General features: G+C 36.2%; 1 protein-coding gene across 4 annotated transcripts in view; it reads left to right on the forward strand.

Moving 5' to 3' along the window:
- The window catches only part of APC (APC regulator of WNT signaling pathway), a 93615-nt gene that overhangs the window by 55534 nt on the left and 22491 nt on the right, over positions 1-15590 (forward strand). For all 4 annotated transcript variants that reach the window (XM_071456489.1, XM_071456490.1, XM_071456488.1 and 1 more), the window contains 3 exons: positions 887-1000; positions 6177-6260; positions 12720-12824. In XM_071456489.1, coding sequence (XP_071312590.1) covers positions 887-1000; positions 6177-6260; positions 12720-12824 — 303 coding nt within the window. The remainder of the gene's footprint in view (positions 1-886; positions 1001-6176; positions 6261-12719; positions 12825-15590) is intronic.

Below are 15590 nucleotides of genomic sequence, written 5' to 3' on the forward strand. Positions count from 1 at the left end.
GTAACACTGAGTCATAGCTGAGCTTAGCAGAGCACCAGAACCAAGGCAGAAGGCCTGAAAAAGATTTTGAGGAACTGCAACCCATTCTCAAAGCACTGTCAGCTGTTTCTGTGTCACTCTGTCATAGGTTTTTAAGTTTGTCTCCTCTGTTCCATGGATAAAGAATTCACTTAGCTGCTCTTAGGATTAGAATGCATTACTTAACGTTTACACTAAAGGTCTTTTTTGGCAATTTATATCCATTACTACTTAGGCCAGACACAGCAAAATGACAGGTCCCATTTGGTCCTTGCAGATGATTGTCTTGTTTTGACTTTCTGAATTGACCTTGGTGAAGTCTTCTGGAAAGACTGCTCTTGGAAACTCATTTATTTACAGACTGAGTAATTGTCCAAAGCCGGTGAAGAGCTTTGCTCCTGCCTTGAAATTTCTTTTAGTTCAAAAGTCCCTTAGGCTGTATTGCTGCTCTTGGGTTTAACACTTGCGCTCTTTTCACAGGGTAGTTAGAAATAATATAAATAGCAGCAGTATGAATACCACCACTATGTGCAGTAGCTTAATACATCTGAATATTTTTGAAAATGCCAATTCTGATGGCACACATCACAGTTTTGTTGGTAGCAGGCATGTGTTCCTGTAAGCAATTATACTTTCTCAATGCTTATTATATTTAGTCATTTGACAAAACTCAGGTATAGTCTACTGGTTGAACATTGCTGTGTACTTGTTTTTCACAATGCAGTCATGTTTTAAGAATGTATTACTATGTTTTGTTTGTTTATGAAATTTGTTGTAGAAAAGTAATAGTTCTGCCTTTTGTTCTGAGAAATACATTGGTTACATCAATGTTATTTGCTAAAATGCCTTCCCTGTACTCTTGTTTCAGTTCTCCTTGCAAACAGATATGACCAGAAGGCAGCTGGAGTACGAGGCCAGGCAAATCAGAGCTGCAATGGAGGAACAACTGGGCACTTGTCAGGACATGGAGAAGCGAGCACAGGTAGAGTTTGTCTTTCACCATTAAAAACAAGGGAAAAGGTTTTCCTGCATATTTATTAAATTATTGGTAATTGTACCTTTAAACTATGTGTAAACGCAGTTAGCCTTAAAAGCACTTAGCCTTTCAAATATACAAATAGGAATCAGAACATAGGAAATAATTACTCGGCAAAAAGTACCCTCATCTGCCTGTTGTAAATAATCCTTTTTATTCAGCAGATGTAGACAATTTATCCAAGAGAAAATACTTTTTAATGATAATTTCCTTACAATTCACTACCATTTTAGCTTTAGAAAAGCCAATGTATTTGCAACTGCTTAATTTTTCATCTTTTTGCTGGATTTCTTCATGCTTCTATGTCAAATAAAATCCAGCTACTGTTCTTAATTTTCCTTAGCCAGAAAAGATGTATCACAAGATGTTCAAGTAAAATGTAATTCACATACATATCTGGAAGTTGTTTGCTCTCACCAGGAGTTGTTTTGCATTCATGATGAGGATATGTACATATCTAACCACATGGCCCACCCATTTGGAAGTATAAATTAGAATGCAGTCATGTGCAAATCATAAATTAAATAATCAGTTGGTTGCTGGTTATAAAAAAGAATCCTCCATAGTAGGAAAACAATTTGAATTATTTATTAGCATGCATTTCTAGACGTATTAAATAACCAATTTAGTAAGATTTGGGGTTTTTTTGGTGAATGATGATAATCAGTTTTTTTCAGTACAAAGTCTTCTTAGGCTCTATCTCCCTCACTAGGTTGACTCAACACAAAATTTTGCTACATGAGAAACATTTCTAATTTGGCTTTACATTTAAAGTAAAGCAGCTGTTCTGATTACAAGAGGTAATCAAAATAGTTGCTTTAAAGTGAGTAATCTAGTAGGACTTCTACAAAAATTCCTACAGTTGAAAGTATTTAGCCAAAGAGATACCCTGCAGCTGTTGGGTTATGTGTGCAGGGCTGTGCAGAGAATTGTCTGTGCTGATATTCTCAGGCAGGCACAGGTTCAGTGTGTTTGGGGAGTCACTGGCTCTGATCTGGGAGCTGTAAGGCAGTTACCAAGGTTTATCAGCAGGGGTGATGCCCTCCACAGTTTCAGCTGTGCACTTTGTGTCAGCCTGTCCCAGGTGAAGATCGTGGGCAGCAAAACTCCTGGGAAACTTCTGCTGCTGTTAACAGGCTTAAGTGAGAGGAAGATGAATTAAGCTAAATAGAAATAAGCTAAGCAGGCTAGGCTGCTGGCAGCATTCTAAATGCACTCAGGCAGGGATCAAAAGAAATTATTCAGACACACAACTTGGCTGTGGTTTTATCACTATATGGAAGTAATCAAGCTGACCATGCATTTGCTTCTTCCCTGATTGTTGGGGTTTTAAATTTGGTGGGGGGAAGAATGCTGCCAAGATGTTGTTGAAACATTTTATGGATTTCTGAATTAATGTTTGACATGGGTTCTGTCACAGCTGTTTCACTCTCTCTCTGTATGTGTGTAACATTTACATACTTGCAGAAATTACAGTGCCTATTGTGATTATATATAGATTATTGAATACAAAGTAACTACTTCTACATGTGCTTCTTGTGAATTTAACTGGTAATTCTCCTTGGTTTCATTCTGCCACGGACCAGTGCCAAAAATGTGTAGAAGCTCACTGATGTACAAATACATAAGAGCAATTTCTGCATTATTTCACTGTGATCTTTAAATTTGCAAAATGAAGCTTCTGTATTTGGCAAGGATATTCAGCTTAGTAGTTTTACCATTTTCTTTCCGCTCCATATTTTCTTTCCACCCAAATTGATAGTGATATATAATACTATGCAAAATGTAGGCTGAAGGGAGGGAATATTTCAGCTACATAAAGGCTGGCATTGCAGACATCTCTGAATTAAGAGTCCCAGAGATTATTCTGTGAGGGAGCTGGTAACCTGCAGTTGCCCAGGTAGTCACTGCTCTTTCTGTGGCTGCCCTTTCTCATGAGCCTTGAAACAATGGCTTTCTCCCATTTTTAGTGTGGCATGATTTGGCTTTGTTTCCTTCTGAAGCAACTTAACTCACAGCAACTCACTGTTGATGTCTTCTATGAAGATTGTTCACAACTACTTGCCCAGCAGTTGCTCAGAAAGATGAAAAAGAAGGGTTTTGGCAGTTTATTTCAGCTACTTTAATGATTTATACTAACTTAGAAATTTGTAACTATCCTCTGAAGCCAGTAATTTCGCATAGTAGTGCTTACTTGAAAAAAAGGAAAAAAACATTCTTAACGATGTTTTATTTTTACTTTTTTTATTTGTTCAAAGGTTGTTACTGTAGCAACCAATAGTTGGCAAGTAGCCAATATATTTAGTTATAAGTAGAAGCAAACTTAATTTCTGTAAGATATATTTTAAAATATTTCAATTCTAAGACTGAATTCATGTTCACATAGAATTTATTTTTCAAGCCAGAACAAAAAGGCTCTAATTTTTTTGAGGTTAAGAGTTCCTTAAATTCTTATGTTAAATTACCATTCTTATAAGAATTTATCCCAAGATCTCTAAAAGTTGGCTAAAACAGCAGAACACTAAAGATACAAGAAAATTTAGTTCCTGGACTTTCACACGATAAACATTTCAGCACTGTTATAATTATATGCTGGTCTTGTATATATACCAAGCCGTTAATGCATTTGTCTATTTTATATGTTTATTTTGGAAAAAAACCCAACCAAACAAAAAAGGCAGACAACATTTTAAAAACAAAATGTTATTCCTTGTTTTTACTTTCTATATAGTGATTATTTTTCTCTCACTGTGAGTGTGGAGGAATTTTATTTTTGCTTTGTTAGACATGTTACTGGGGCAGTGAAAACCAAATAATGTGTAACTTCAAATGTAAAGTTACTTTCTGCAACTATTTTATGTTTATAAAAATTACAAGTAAATACAATAATAAATGGGAATGTAGTATGAACAAATAGAAATCAAAGGTGATATTTCTCAAGTAGGTTCTAAAGTTAAGAACATTGTTGCTTGTTCCATTGTTTTGCCCATTTGCCAGGAGGCTTCACCCCTTTGTGGCAAGAAATGCATCCCTTTTTTCTGTTCTGCAGTGTTTGGCACAAAGTACAGTCCTGGTTAGTAGAACTCCCCAGTTTCCCTGTACTAGAAAAAAGTTAATTAGAAGTATGATCTGATGTTTAAATCTCTGGACTGAAATTGGAAAGGGTGGATAGAATTCCTGTCCCTTTGGAGGACTCAGTAATACTTGGCAAATCATGCAGTAGTTAATTGTTTTCATCTGCACAACATTTTTTTCCTGTGTTTAGGTGCATATATAAAGATACTCCGATATTCTTGATGCCCTTTATTGGCTACATTGCTGGTTACACAGAAAGAAACTCGATTTATGGGAAATTTTGGGGAGACCTGTGTCTCTTGAGTGCTTGAAAGGCGACCGATAAGAAACTTCTTAGCAGGGAATAGTGATAGGAGAAAAGGTAATGGCTTAAAATTAATGGAGAGTTGATTCAGATTAGATACAAGATAGAAATGTTCTATGGTGGGAGTGGTGAAACACTGGAAAAGGTTGCCAAGAGGCAGCAGGGGCCCCATCCCTGGAAACATTCAAGGTCAGACAGGCTTTCAGCAACATGATTTACTTGAAGATGTTCCTGTCCTTGGCAGAGAGTTTGGAGTGGATGACCTTCGAAGGTCCCTTCCAACCCTGACTGCTCTATAATTCTATTAAATTCAAGTAATTCTTAAGGACAATGAGAAATGTATTTTGTCAGTCATGCATCATGTCACCAATATAGATATTACCAAAATATTTTTCTATTATCTTTCTAATACATAAAAATTTATTGAACTAGGAGCAAAGGGTGGGATAAATTATCTGCTTACCTCTGTGCTGAAGCTTTTTTGTATTTTCCAATACTTTGCTTTACAAAATCAAATCAAATGTATAGCTTAAAGTTATACCTTTCTAGCTCTGCTAAATGTTGATGCTTATGGTGTTTTCCCCACAGCTGCTTCTGATGCGTGTTTCAGTAATTCATATTTTTTGGTTATGTTTTGTGTTTCTAAATTTTCTAGATAGCATTGTGTTTCTATTGCATGTGCATCTTCTGGCATTACCACCTTTTGAAAGTTCATCTTATTTCCATTTTCAGATTATAAACATGTCAAATAAGGTCAGTTATAATGCTGATCTTTGCAGTGTCTACTAGATTGCTTTTCTAGTATAGCACTGTAAATGTTAATCAAATAAAGGCATTAGAACTTTTTTCAACAATATGTCTATTTTATTAATCTATCCATGGCACCAAAAAAAAATACTGTTTAATCAGTTTGGTCTTCTGCCCACATTTAAAGTCAAATAATGTGAATTTATTAAATTATCAAGGTTATACACTGACTGTTTTACAGACTGATAATGCATCCTGTGCTTCACTACAATTTGTGTGGAGTACGTGTATCCTTTTACATTTGGAGTCTCTTAATATTCCCTGTTCTTACCACAGAATGGTTGCAGTGGGAAATGTGTAGCAATATGCCTGTAAAAGACTGATTCAGAGATGTCTGTAAAATCCCAGATAAACCAAAGAAGCAGTATGTAGATTTTTTTTTTTTTAATATATATATACTTAGCCTGTTAAATTCTTTGAGATTTGTAGGAGCAGAGAATCATCCAAGGTTGGGCATAAGCAAAATTCTCACATCAGTATAGCAACTGAATGTAATAAAAATCTGTCAGGGTCTCATACCTTCCAAGACACTCTGCAAATAAAAATATTTCTCAGATCACTAAAAGGCAAGTAAAATTCTGATACTAGAGATGAAAGTGAGGTAATATGCCAAAGATCTGCATAAAATGTCAGTTTCAGAAACAGGAATATTGTGCAAGTTAAGGGGAGCATTTTTAAATACCTAAATGTGTGCTGTGTGACAACCTATTACATCCAAATGAGTATTCAGTGTTATTAGAACCCCAACTATTCCCTTGCTTGTTTTCATTACAAAGAACACATGAATTACTGCGTGTAGTACCTCTGCTTGTATCTACTAAAGTAAGTATTTTTGTAGTCAGCAGTATTTGCCAAGAACTTTTCATGCTGTCACTCTGTACAGTAAGTAAAAGGAGCTTTTGAACAAAATTAAATGTGAAAATCCATTCATTTCAGGCAAGGGTGGCCAGAATTCAACAAATTGAGAAGGACATTCTTCGTATACGTCAGCTCCTGCAATCACAAGCAGCTGAAGCAGAGGTTAGTGAGCAATAACTTGCTTTTTTTATTGTGGGATGTGTATTTTCTCTAAAAAACCCAAAATATTTTAATAAAGTGGTAGGCAGGATTATTCCCATCAGCTGTTGATGTCACAATCAGGTAGTCAATATTCTTGGACTGTTACTTGCTCTGTTTCTAATGAACTGAGGATGGAATACTTGGATTAGTCCTCGTACTACTGTGGAGCTTCTATCCAGTAAGTTAAAAGTTTAGCTTGAAATTTCACTGAAAATGTCAATGTGCAATGTGCTTATGAAGGCTGAGTCCTGGTTTTAGAAATAATTAAAACAATCAGTTGTACGTGCCTTTGTAATTATGAATCTGTGATAAGCACCTTCATTTTTGTTTGTCTTTTGAAGGAGATAAGATGTAAAAAAAGGATGAATAGAGCTTCTGTCAGACTTCATTATAGAAACCTGGTATATTTTAGTGTTTAAGTACAGGGTTCTATATTAAGAAATGCAGGATGTTTCCTGTAAATTACAAAGTCCATAGCAGTAATTGCCATTAGCAAAAACTGCTCTCGTGGAAATTCACTTAGAATGTCAACTCCATTTCTTGTACTGGTAAATTAAATTGTGTGTTTGACATGAATATTTTATGACTTGCCTTCACCCAAAATAACTACAAAAAAAGCTCAGAGCATCATTTGAATCACTAAAGGATGTATATTTTTCCATTTTGTAAATGGAAATTTTCCACTTGTTTCATAGTTCCAGGATTTGGGGGGGAAATAAATTCTTATAAGTGATGCAGACCGTAGTGTGTGAAAATAAAGTTGCCTGGGCTATTGATATCAGTCAGTCCAGATGTTTATAGATATTGAAAAGATCTCCCTGAGCCTTGTTTTTCTCCAGCTGAACAGGCTCAGTTCTCTCAGCCTCTCTGTGTGTGAGAGATGCTCAGGACCTTTAAGGACTGCTGAACCCTGCAGAGGACTTGTTTCAGTGAATCAATCGTAATCCAGCTTTATTGTGCTGGGCAGGCCTGAACAGGACTTTGGATGCTGAGGGGAGAGGAAGGGCCACCTCCCTGGCCCTGCTGACAGTATGCCCCTCACTGCAGCAGAGGACAGTGTTGGAATTTTTGCCTCAAGACCTTTGAAAGGATGGCGCAGCAGGACCTCCAGGTGCTTCCCAGCTGGACAGCTACAGCCTGTGCTGGTGCCTGGGGTTCTTCCTTCACAGATGCAGGACATTGTACTCCCCTTCTTGAACAGCCTGAGCTTCCTCTCAGCCCATTCTACCCACCCATCTAGGCCCCTTTGGAAGGCAGCTGAACCCTATGCTGTATCAGCTTCTCCAGCTTGAGGAGAGTGCACCATGTCCCAGCATGCAGATGTTGGACAGTATTGGACTCAGTTTGCTTCCAGCTGTACTTTGTGCTACTGATTGCACCCCCCTGATTGCTAGCTATTCCAGCAGTTTTCAGTCCACATCCCTGTCCCTCACCTCCTGCTTGCTCCCTGAGCAGCAGTGCAGGGATGTGCCAGAGAGCAGCACCCAGCCATGCCCATTGCCCAGCACAGGCCTGGGAGCGTTCCCAGCAAGGCAGCTGTGCTGCACGTTGTTCTTCCTTGCGCGCCTGTGCTCAAGGACGTGCTCTTATCTCAGCTGTGTGCATTGCCCTTGTGTTCCCACCAGCCAGGGCTCCTGCTTGCCAGCCCTATCTTCTGTCCTCTGTTATTTCTGGCGTAATGCTCTCACTGCCTGGTTGACCAGCCTCTCAACAGATACTTTTGCCTCATATAGTCAGACAGAGTGTTTATCTTTTACTCTGGTAGAAAAAGAAAGACAATATTTTGAGATGCAACTATAGAAAAAAGGTTGTTTCATAGTTTTTCACTCCTGCCAAATCATTTGGCTGCCTCATACACTGAAGGTCTGATATATTGAAATTTTTGCATGATGTGTCTTATCTGGAAAATGTTTGGATATCTGGTTGCATAGTTACATGTTTTAGGACAGACTTACCAGCATGCTGATGGTGGTAAAGGAGGCAGTCACAAGACACACCCTAATACTTTACAGTGTGTTTTAGTAATTTCCGAGTGATGACCATCTCCTACAGAGAACAGCTAGATCTGAAATTGTCTGGTGGCGCAGTAACACTGCGAAGTCCATATAACTGAAAAATACAAACATGAGACATTTTTTATATTTTTATCCAGTGCCTGATACTGAATAAGTATATTTTTTTAAGAAGAAGTCTATACAGTAGTGGGGAAAAGCTGGAAAATTCTTTTAACCTTAGCACAATAGGGTTTGATCCCTGTATTTGTGGTTTATGCTTAGTTTTGTACCATTCAGTGCTTAGTACAAATGCCAGAGATTAGCAAAGCCTTGTGTTAACTCCCTACATCTGTGACTAATAAGTTGTGTTCCAACTAATGCTTCCTTATTTACTTATATCAGTAATTATTATGTACTAGCTGATACATTAGTTTTGAGAACAAGGATTCTGTGTGACAGCAAAGAATGATAAGAGAAGTACATTATGGCATGATCACGTATTTGAGATACTCTCAAGGAGAAAAGATTCATCAGAAAATCTGAACTGTATCCAGATAAGTCCATGAAAATAATTAGCATATATGCATATATTCAGGAAATGTGATGAATATGTATTTGTTTCAGGAATATACCCTGGTCTGTTAGTCTGTTACTGAGCATGCTTTGAGCAGAATTCCCCATGCATTCAGCACTGGTAATAAAGAAATGTTGGCTTTCTGAGCTGGTAAATTGGTTGGAGAGTTTATTTCCTGGTTTTTGGTGCCAATAACCAAATTGAATATGCTCCTTCTGTTATAAAGATCTGGTAACAACAATAATAAATATCACAGCTTATCTGCTGATACAGTAGGCCCTGTGGTGATACCAGTCACTGTGGAACCCAAGTGCAATATATCTTGAAGAGTAAGACCAAATATAATGCTATGGCGTAAAATCAGCTTTTGGGAGTCAATGAGCAGAGAAAATTCTCACACACATTTTATCACATTTTTAAGGTTTGGCAAATTGCTAAGTCTCATGAATGATTTTAGAAAAATTATTCTAGACCTGTCCAGAAAGAATTTTCAGCTCTTGGGTACAATATGAAATTATTTAAAAGGAAAAAGGAAATTTTTGGCAGTAGTTGTACAAGCCCTTCTTTCATAATATCTGTAACTTGAAAATACTTCCATTGGGCAGTGTTGCCGTAGATAAAATGTAATGGATTTTTTTCTTCCTGAAATTATGCTCAGCGGGTTTTATACTGTGATGGACAAGAGCATTCTCAGTCATTTTTCTCACAAGAGTTTCTTTTGTCTTCGAATCAACCATAGCAAAATTATTTCTTACAGTTTCATTTGTTGCATTTTCCATTTTCTCATATATCTCTTAATTATACATGTATGTCTATTGTGTTTAATATGGAGTAATGGCAATTCCTAATGAATATGTAAGCATCAGCATCTCAGGTTGACAAAGCATTAGGTAAAATTATTTGTAATTGGGTTTCTTAGCAGAAATAGTCAAGGTCTAGTGTGCTAGCTAGAGTTTATAATTTTCTACTAATAAATACATGGAAATTAATAACTGATAATGATAATTCTTGCTGACTTCAGAAGCACGTAGAACATTGTGGCAAATGCGATGGAAGGAGTAGCTCCATGTCCCTGTAATCAGCACATGCAGTCTCCCACAGTTTTGCTGCAAGAGCAAACAAGAGAACTCTGTCAAACTGACTTTCATGATCTGATGCCAAAATTCAGCAATGGCAGGGGTTACAAAGCCAGCTGAGGCCTCCTCAAAAGTCATGCTTCAAAACAGGTTAACCCAGGGGACCTGTGTGCCATTCTCTGGCTGCTGTGCCTCACGTAGGGTTTACAGAGCCTGCTGCTGTTCACATGCTGTTCTTTGCTGATGTGGTTGGTGGCTTCTGTATTTTCTTCCACAGGTCCTGTGTTGAGTGTTAAAAGGCACCATGAAGGAGAGGATATACTTTCAGTGGTTATATGGCCTTTCTAACCATTAATCTGCAGTCTGTCAGATGAATATTAATTTATTTACAGTAATACTGTATCTATACAAAAATATTTTTACATTATCCATCTGCATGGATATGTGCTATTTTCATATGTAATAAATAAATATGTTTAATCATTTTATACATTATAATAATATAATACATATTTATATAAATACTCCATTTTCAACTAATAACCTGCTTTCTGCTGCCTGTGTTGTTATTAACTCTTTTGTGCCAGTCTGCATTAAGAGAACAGTTCACTTCAAATGACTTCAGTGGCTGAAGTGGTAGGGAGTCTTCACTGAGATTTGATGTTCAAGTCCAGCTGATAACTCATGTGACAGTAATGGGTTTGTACGTTGTGAGCACATTCTGCATCTCAAATCAGATAAGCCCTGCTAGTAACTGTTAAAAACTGCCTTGCAAATTAATTTGTGCGTTGACTACATTTTGTATTGGCATATTCTTCAGAGTGCTTAAGGGAAATGGGAAAGTATCTCATTCTTAAATAGCTTGTAGAAAACAAATGTATGTTAATAGAAGCAGAAAGTGTTAAAGGAGAGCAGAAACTTTTCTTGTCAGGGAATGAAATATCTCTGTGTCTGTGCTGTGGATGCAGCAGAACTATTTAATAGATACACCCCATTTTCACCACCCTGTCCCAATCCCCAGGAGTGTTCTTGGAAAAGGAGTAGTATTCCCTCTCAAGTGACCCAGTGGGTCAGAGCCCTGCTAATGAACCATTCAGATTTTCACCTCTAGGCATGTCCAGTACTACTTTCTTCGTGCTTTGCAGTCATTTAGTGACGGGAAAAATCTGTCTTGATTTTGTCAAACTCATAATTACATTTTATTCAAGATTGAAGTGTGTTGTGAGACAGGAATTTAGCATTATACTGAATTCACTTCATGTACAGCAAGGCCTGATCTTAACTGAGTGCCCGACTCTTGTATTGAGAACCAAAATTTCTTCAGTTACTGTATGAGCATCAATAGCAGTTTCATTTTATACACAGTGACAGAGAGGGTGAAAAATTAGATCAGATTTCAGAAAGAAGTAACACTGTGTGTGCTAAAATACTTGGAGATTTGCTTTGTGGCTTATTTTCTGTAAGTGAAGGTATAACGTCAAGGAATTTTTAACCTATAGTTGTTTCCAATTTCCTCACATTACTAGTTTGTATAATAGCCTGCATTTTTTTACATACCTTATTCATTTAGTTAAACTATATTTACACTTTTGAATTTTTCCCTAGATTAATTACTTCACGTGCTGATTAGTGGTTTCTGAAATTCTGCTTAATGTTAAGTGAGACTCTTCTGTCTTAGATGAACAAAACAGAGTTATTTATGCCAGTGATACTGTATGAATTTAATGACTGAGAGTATCCAAAGATGTTTCAGGGCGTGTACATTGAAGAGAGGTATTGCTAAAAGTCAGAGATAAATATCCTTAAAGCATGATGAGGCAGACTGTGCTATGCTAGGCTCTGCAGCTCAAAAACATTGCAGAGCCACATAGAAACTGGATGACATAGACCATATGTGGCTAAACAAATTAATTAAGATTGTGTTGTCTGTTAGGTAGTAGCCTTTCAGTATGTGAAATGAAGCTTGGCAACAAAAGTAATACTTAGAAAATAATATTGCTTTCAACTCCAAACTTCAGCCATTTCCATGGATTATTCATGTCTTTCTGAAAATCTGAAATGTTTTAAACCTATTAATAGCTGATGTTTGATACTTCACATATTTCATAACTGCTCATTTAAATGCCTATCAGCATCAGGAAGACCAATTTAGTTTTTATGTAGATGTATAAAAATCTGTTTTCCTAAAGGAACTGAAACCTCTCTGTACCAGCTTGCCACGTCAGTTAAATTTATTTTGACAAAATTTTAGATGGATCAGTATCAGGCTGTATAAATTTCTTTTCAGTCAAAGTGGTAATTCCTGCACTGTTTGTCCTTGACATTTAGAATATTCTTATAGTAGAGATATCCTTCTGTTCAAGCAGAAATTATTCATCTTTGAACGTGAAGCTTAATTGAACAGTGCTGGCCATGGTCCCCAGTAAAAGCAGGGATCACGTGTCCAGCAGAGTAGACAGTCGTTTGCTCCAATTCTGTTACATTTCTGATAGGGATGTGAGCACAGCTGGTGGAAAATGGTGCTGCTGTGTGTCACAGCAGATCCTTTGTCTTGCAGGGCTGTAATCCTCAGAGGAAATGCTTCTCTTTCATCTCGCAGTTTTTGAAGGCGCTCAGTCTCGGCTGTTAATTTTTGAGGCTCAGGGTTATGAAATGCAAAGTGCTGCTCAGTGGCTTCCTGAGGATGCAGTATTGATGTGCTCACAGCCAAGGAAGCTTTGAATGGTAAATGGTACCTCATTTCTGTTTGTAATTTCATAAACTCTTGTATTAACAGAGAGCACCTCAAAGCAAGCATGAGGCAGGTTCCCATGATACAGAGAGGCAGAATGAAGGTCAAGGAGCAGCAGAAATCAGTGTGGCAACCATCAGTACTGGTCAGGTAAGTAGAGTATTTTCCTTGTTTTAATATAATTAAGTATTTCAGACATATGATGCTTACATGCTGGTATTTAACTTAGTGTGTTTGCATGCCTACTCATTTAAAAAAAAAGTATATTTTTCCTCTTTCCATCTATATCTGGGAAATTTATTGTATTTACTGTAAGGAAGTGTTTGAATAAAGGGACATATAAATATTCAGTAATGCAGGGAGCATTTTTCTTTTGTATAAATGATTAATGAGCCTAATGATGTGAAAGAGATGGCAAGAGTGACTACAGGAAATGTATTTCATTGTAGGTGAACAGTAATATAAGAAGTGCTAGTAAATTATGAAAATTGTTCAAATTTTCATTTTAGAAACTACCACTAAGATGCTGGTGATTTTTAAAAAAAGAAGAAAAGCAAATGACAGGTTTATTATTTGAAACTGAAGTATCAATGAGGTAATCTCCTGAAAGTTGGCTGAAGGGTTATTTAAATGCTTCTAAATAATCTTCCATTGCTGTTTCTCCTTTTATTACTGAAATACAGTAGTGGAATATTTTGAGGTATACATTAAATTCTTTACTTATCCTTTAAAATCAATATTTATTACTACTCTCTTTGGCTAAAAATACTTTCATTTATTTACCATGATTATTTTCTTTCATGATTTCCAACTGTAGCTTAGACATTCCCACTAGTAATTTGGGTTTTTAAAACTTCACACTACAGATTTAATAGCTGAATTCATATACAGGATGTTTTTGTTACTCCAGGGAAGTAAAATTATTTAAATATTTCCGAAAGTGTCTTGTAGAAGATTTATCAGAAAGAATTGTGGTTTGGCTGGAATATTTCTCTTGACTAAACATTAAGCACAGCCCATAATTTTGCTTTTGAAATACATTTGATCACCATTTGGAATTAAATTCTATCATCCGTATCTTATTGTGGTTCTGACTCTTAATTCTTATGACAGCTTTATTGTTTGAGAAGAAAATAGTTCACTGCTGCTTTTGGGCTGAAAGCATAATGTATTTAAATAATTGATGCATTGTTGCTCTATCATCCATCTTCAGAGAATGAATTAGGAGTTTTTTCTGGACAATGTATTTTACAGAAATGGAAGGAAAAAGGGATTGACATGTCTTGGCAGACTTATGCAAATGGAAGATCCGTTCATAATTCAGTTGAGGCCTTAATGTTGAGGATTTGTGCAATTTTGACCTTTGCCTTGTAAAAATATATAAAACATGGCTATTCCTTCCTCCTGGTGGGGGATAGAGCCGGGGCACTCTATCTGTTTTAAAACAGCCATCTGGGGATTATTTACTTTCAGTGCAAGTCCAGACTGAGAAGGTTTAATGGATTGGACATAACATTTATTTCTGATAAACCAGCTCAGTATACTTAGAGCAATCATCATTCAGTGGAGTGAAAAAAAAAAGTTTTCACCAATTTATTTTGTTCTAATTGATTTTGTAGTCAGTGTTAATTGAATCCAGGATTTTTCACTTTTCAAGTGTGTCCTTTTCAGCACCATCTTTCAGCTGTCTTTTCCATTGCACTCACTACTTTTTCTGCTGGACTAAAATTTTGTTGCTTTTCCATCTACACCATGGTGAATTTTAATAGATAGTGCCCCAGACTTGTGTCCTTTTTTACCTTTTTGCATGAAACAATCACACTGAGCTTAATAATGGATAATTTTGGTACGTACATTATGTTGAACCTGTAATCCTCTGAATGTAGTTTGAGGAAATATGAAGGGATTGCAGGGTGTAAAATTCCAGGAATTCATCCCCATATATGTCACATATTCTATAGTGAAGTATAAATAATATATATATAAATATATGGGAATATTTCCCATATACTTCACTATAGCACTGAACATTATTTAACTGAATTATGGAGAAAATGTAGTCTGATTTTCTTCCTAGGCTTTTAGATTCTGATTTTTTCCCTGTAGTCAACAGAGAAAATAAGGGTTTGTTTACATAGGAAATATAGAATGGAATAAATGGAGTTAATATAAATAATTCCAGTTATACTCTTGTAGCATAAAATACTTCTGGAACATGTATCACATTTTCTGGATTCAAACATGGAAGTGAAATGAGTATAATAATGTTAATGTGTTTAAATATTCCAATATAACTAGATTCTTTTCTGTCTATACAAACACTTCATTAAGTTACTCCTACCTTGTACTTACAAGTCTCTTTCAATTTCATGTTTAAGATGTTGGACTGTATGAACTGCAAAATTCCTCTTTCTTTATGGAGCACATAGAAGAAACAGACATTATTTCAAAGTGTTTTCCATGTAATTTTCTTCAGTGTTACCTATTTTTACTGGGAAAAAAAATTATATCCATTGATCCTCATAGTTCGAAAATGTTTTGCAAATTAGGCTAATAATTCCATTAACTGATTTTAGCTTTTTTAGAGGATCAAATTAAAACTGGTGACTACCTCAGGAATATAGTTATTGATATTAGAAGTGTTCTCTAAACAAATATATTTTTAATTTCCCAGAGCAGAAGGGAAGGGACTGATATAGTAAGGGAAACATCACAGATAGAAAACAACAGCAAGTAAAACGTAAGAATATGAGTGGATAAAAAATGGCAGAAAAAGGAAAAATGTAAATACATGAAATAATTAAAATAAGACAAAGATGCTAATAATTGAGTCTTGCTAATACGGGTAGGAGCATACCTAGATTCTAGGAAAATTACATCAAGTGTTGTCAGCATTATTCTATAGTTTTCACTACA

Source organism: Agelaius tricolor, unplaced genomic scaffold (assembly GCF_023055355.1).
Source record: "Agelaius tricolor isolate 1412-34295 unplaced genomic scaffold, bAgeTri1.0.p SCAF_59, whole genome shotgun sequence".
Lineage (NCBI taxonomy): Eukaryota > Metazoa > Chordata > Aves > Passeriformes > Icteridae > Agelaius > Agelaius tricolor.